Source organism: Bufo bufo, chromosome 3 (assembly GCF_905171765.1).
Source record: "Bufo bufo chromosome 3, aBufBuf1.1, whole genome shotgun sequence".
Classification (NCBI taxonomy): Eukaryota; Metazoa; Chordata; class Amphibia; order Anura; family Bufonidae; genus Bufo; species Bufo bufo.
The window spans coordinates 703,817,877-703,823,164 of record NC_053391.1 but is presented as its reverse complement, the minus strand read 5'-3'; the positions used below and the strand labels follow the sequence as shown (position 1 = coordinate 703,823,164).

The following is a 5,288-nucleotide window of genomic DNA, read 5'->3' as shown; positions in this document are numbered from 1 at the left end:
GTGACACATGCACCAACATTAAGGGACATTTCGGCCACCTTACACCACTTTAGCATTCCTACACCTGGGTACCATTTACTACATCCCTAAAAGGGGCCCTATGCCCTTGTTGCTTCACTGCAACTGGCGTCACGAAAAATATTTGCTTTAAGGGACCCGTGGCCGTTGCCGTGCGTCGCAAATGTACAATTTGCATCACGTAGTGGATTTGACCTCATGGATGAATTTTCATCTTCCCCAGCATTCTTTGTATAGCATGTCGGATCTCCTTGGTCAGGACACCGTACACGACTGGGTTCAGAGCTGGTGACAGGAGATGATGGAGAAGAGACAGAACAACATGCACTGGTCTGGGAATCTCCTTGACTGCTCGATTTGAGATCATTGTAGTGGCAATTGTAATGTAAAACATGCAGATGACGATGAGGTGAGAACCGCATGTACGGAAAGCTTTGGAGGCAGCGCTGAAGGAACGAGCCACCACCACTGTTTGTAGGATGACAGAATATGATATGATGATGAGCAGAACGTCGCTGCCGCCAACCACGATGAAGATCACCAGGCCGTAGATGCTGCTGGAAGTATTGTCACTGCAGGACAGTTTCTCTACAGACATGTTCTCACAAAAACAATGAAGAATCTCTCGGCTAGAGCAGTAATCTAGATTTACCGCCAGCAGAGGCATAGGCAAGGCCACAGCCATGTTTCTGACCACAATGAACATGCAAACTTTGGCCACAAATTGTTTCGTGATGATGGAAGGGTAGTGGAGAGGATTACAAATGGCCACATAGCGGTCATAAGCCATGACTAGGAATATGGAAGATTCTCCAGCTGAAAACATAATAGTGAAGAACATTTGGGTGAAACAGGAGCTGGCGGTCACATTCGTATTGCCTGTCCACAGCATCATCAGAATCTTGGGTGTGGCGACAGTGCTGAGACAAATATCCATCACCGCGAGCATTGCCAAGAAGTAGTACATGGGATGATGGAGCCTGGGTTCTATGACAATCACTACAAGCAACAAGATATTGGAGATAAGGGCCACCAGAAGGAAGAACAGCAGAATACCAGAAATATCCCAGGTGTGGATTTCTGGAAAGCAGATGAAGATGAACTCCAGGGTGGAGATGTTGGCGTGATGTGTGTCCGTGCTATTAACCTGTGGTGGGCTGCCTGGAAGAGATCACATCATGGTTAAACCTATGTACATGGGATCCGTCCCCCACCCCCCCAGCTCTATGTTTGTAGATTTTAGGAAACTATCCTAGCCATCAGCAGAGCCCAAAAAGTGTAATGTGAAGGCTGGCCACCCCTTTGTAATTGGAAGTCATCTTCTCTAGCCCCCCAGGCCTAAAATGCGACGTGAACCAAGACTAATGTCTACCTTGACTGGTGTTTTATTTTGAGGAAATTACTCCACCTAGGTGTTTTCATTATAGTATATGGTCTGATGTACAGTATCTGGTGGAGCTTTGCCAGACTCCTGACAGACTTCTCGTCCGTACCTCCATTACTAGGTGGACTGGACATTTTGCTTTCTTCAGAGAACATCATGTATTCATGATGTGGACCTGTCACATGTGGACTTTCAAGGTTCTGATGACTCCATGAGGCAGAAGAAAATTATGTTCTTTGCCCATGGCAACCAACCACAGGGCAGCTTTCATGTCTTATTCTTCTGAAAGCTGAACTGTTATTGGCACATAAGGGGTTAATGGAGGAGTAAGAGGTCAATGTAGGGGGTGGGGGTCACACCAATGTAGTGTGACCGCCGTCATCAGCACATCATACATAGTGTGACCGCCGTCATCAGTGCCTCATACATAGTATGACCGCCGCCATCAGCACCTCATACATAGTGTGACCACCATCATCAGTGCCTCATACATAGTGTTTCCGCCATCATTAGCGCCTCATACATAGTGTGACTCACTGTTGTTAGCGCCTCATTCATAGTGTGACCCACCGTCATCAGTGCCTCATACATAGTGTGATTGCCGCCATCAGCGCCTCATACATAGTGTGACCCACTGTTGTTAGCGCCTCATTCATAGTGTGACCCACCGTCATCAGTGCCTCATACATAGTGTGATTGCCGCCATCAGCGCCTCATACATAGTGTGACCCACTGTTGTTAGCGCCTCATTCATAGTGTGACCCACCGTCATCAGTGCCTCATACATAGTGTGACCACCATCATCAGCGCCTCATACATAGTGTTTCTGCCATCATCAGTGCCTCATACATAGTGTGACTGCCATCAGCACCTCATACATAGTGTGTCCGCCGTCATTAGCACCTCATACATTGTCTGACCGCTGCCATCAGCTCTTCATACATAGTGTGACCCACTGTTGTTAGCGCCTCATTCATAGTGTGACCCACCGTCATCAGTGCCTCATACATAGTCTGACCGCCGCCATCAGCGCCTCATACATAGTGTCCCACTGTCATCAGCGCCTCATTCAAAGTGTGACCCATCATCATCAGCGCCTCATACATAGTGTTACCGCTGTCATCAGCGCCTCGTACATAGTGTGAGCCACCGTCATTAGCGCCTCATACATAGTTGCTGCTCTACGAGCTACTTTCCGACTCCCCCACTATCAGGACAAGACCTCTCTCACCCCCTCTCCTCCTAGCACTGACTCTCTACACTGGAAGTTCCCCTCCTGGCCCACTGCTACCAAGAGGAGAGGAACAGGGTGGTCAGCCATTACCTCCCCTGCTGGATTAGATGGCATGGCACATGTGAAATACATAACATTACATATAAAACATAAAATGCAACAATTCAAGAACCCAATAGTAGTTAGCCATGGTCTGGGGTACTACAGCAGCCCTGCCTGTGTCTTCCCTACCACCCAGGCGGTTTATCATGTGGCTCCATTCATCTATCCTATCAGTGTGCAGTCCGGATATAGTGACCTGCATTCAAGCCTCAGCGACTGTTCAGACTGTACCTCTGGTTATGATGGGATTTCTGTATCCTGGGATCCTGGTGCTTGCACCATAGTCCCTGACCTCAGTGGGTCAGCTGCCAACTACACTAGGACTATCCCAGGAGGTAGCAGCCTGGTCCCTTTCCTGTAGGAAAGTCCAGATTCCTGTACAGGGGTGAAAGACCAGGGGAGAGCCGGGGCTGTGTCAGCCTCTGATACTCACTCATCTCTGGTCATTCCAAGGCACCCTGTCTTACTTCTCCTGTACAGGAGGCGGCTCTGTGTTTGACTATCTCAGGAGCTGATGGCCGTACCCATATGGGGTCATGTCACAGGCCTAAAGCCTATGGCGGGTTCGGAGGATTTCCATATCGGGCAGTGTTGTCCTGGGGACCTCATCAAACACAACATTGTAATTTGGAGCTCAGCGTATACGGTGGTTCTCCGCGACGGCGCTGCACCCGACGGGCGTCATAGCAGGAAATGTCATCAGAATGTCCCCTCAGGCTCAAGTTATTGACACGGTGCGTAGAGGGAAGAGTGCGCACTAATCACATAATCAATAGCAGTGTGAGGATAATAATATTTCACCTCGCCTCTATTGATAACGTTGTCTATATATAGCAGTCAAATATCACCGCTAATTAGAGTCCAGGCGCAGAGTCTTATCTTGTGTAAACTGAGTGTGAAGACACATCCATACAGCAAGGTGAACAACCACGGGGAAATGATTAAAGAGACACTGATACACCGCGTATGAGGAAGAAGGAGAGAGAAAGAAAGAGAGAGAGAGAGAGAGAAAGAAAGAAAGAAAGAAAGAAAGAGATATACCACATATGAGGAAGAAGGAGAGATAAAGATCAATAGAGAGAAAGTTCAAAAGAGGGAGAAAGAAAGAGAGAAAAAAAGAAAGAGAGAAAGAAAGAAAGAGAGAGAGAAAAAAAGAAAGAGAGAAAGAGAGAAAGAAAGAGAGAGAGAAAGAAAGAAAGAGATATACCACATATGAGGAAGAAGGAGAGATAAAGATCGATAGAGAGAAAGTTCAAAAGAGGGAGAAAGAAAGAGAGAAAAAAGAAAGAGAAAGAAAGAGAGAGAAAAAGAAAGAGAAAGAAAGAAAGAAAGAAAGAGAGAGAGAAAAAGAAAGAGAAAGAGAGAGAGAGAAAGAAAGAAAGAAAGAAAGAAAGAAAAAAAGAAAGAGAAAGAAAGAAAGAAAGAAAGTGAGAGAAAAAGAAAGAGAGAAAGAAAGAGAAAGAAAGAAAGAAAGAGAAAGAGAGAAAAAGAAAGAGAAAGAAAGAAAGAAAGAAAGAGAGAAAAAAAGAAAGAGAAAGAAAGAAAGAAAGAGAGAAAAAAAGAAAGAGAAAGAAAGAGAGAGAGAGAAAAAAAAGAGAGAAAGAAAGAGAAAGAAAGAAAGAAAGAAAGAAAGAAAAAGAAAGAAAGAAAGAGGCAAATATAGTGAAAAGAGAGAAAGATCAAAAGAGGGAGAAAGAAAGAGAGAGAAAGAAAGAAAGAAAGAAAGAGAGAGAAAGAAAGAAAGAAAGAGAAATAGAAAGAAAGAGAGAAAGAGAGAAAGAAAGAAAGAAAGAAAAAGGCAAATGTAGTGAAAAGAGAGAAAGATTGAAAGAAAGAAAGAAAAAAAGAGAGAAAGAAAGAAAGAAAGAAAGAAAGAGAGAGAGAAATAGAAAGAAAGAGAGAAAGAGAGAAAGAAATAAAGAGAGAAAGAAAGAAAGAAAGAAAGAAAGAAAAAGGCAAATATAGTGAAAAGAGAGAAAGATCAAAAGAGGGAGAAATAAAGAAAGAAAGAGAGAGAGAAAAAGAAGGAAAGAAAGAAAGAAGGAAAGAAAGAAAGAAAAAGAGATATACCCCGTATGAGGAAGAAGGAGAGAGAAAGATCAAAAGAGGGAGAAAGATAGAAAGAAAGAGAGAGAGAGAAAGAAAGAGAGAAAGAAAGAGAGAAAGAAAGAAAGAAAGAGAGAAAAAGAAAGAGAGAAAAAGAAAGAGAGAGAAAGAAAGAGAGAAAGAAAGAAAGAAAGAGAGAGAAAGAAAGAAAGAGAAAGAGAGAGAAAGAAAGAAAGAAAGAAAGAGAGAAAGGCAAATATAGTGAAAAAGAGACAGAGAGAGAGAGAGAAATCAAAAGAGAGAAAGAAAGAAAAAGAAGGAGAGAGAGAGAGAGAGAGAGAGAGAGACACACAGAAAGGCAAATATAGTGAAAAAGAGACATATATCAAGGGGAGAAAAACAGAACTGGATCGCACATCCACAATGCTAGTGAAAAAGAGAGAGAAAAACAAGAAAGAGAGAAAGCAAGAGAAAATAAAAGTGAAAAAATGAGATAAGAAAGAA

General features: G+C 43.6%; 1 protein-coding gene across 1 annotated transcript; it reads right to left on the bottom strand.

Moving 5' to 3' along the window:
- Positions 1–214: 214 nt before the first annotated feature.
- LOC120994139 (olfactory receptor 56A4-like) lies at positions 215–1,560 on the bottom strand. The gene is made up of 2 exons (XM_040422593.1): positions 1,512–1,560; positions 215–1,179 (listed from the first exon to the last, which is right to left on the bottom strand). The coding sequence occupies exons 1-2, from the start codon at positions 1,558–1,560 to the stop codon at positions 215–217; spliced, it is 1,014 nt and encodes a 337-aa protein (XP_040278527.1).
- Positions 1,561–5,288: the final 3,728 nt, after the last annotated feature.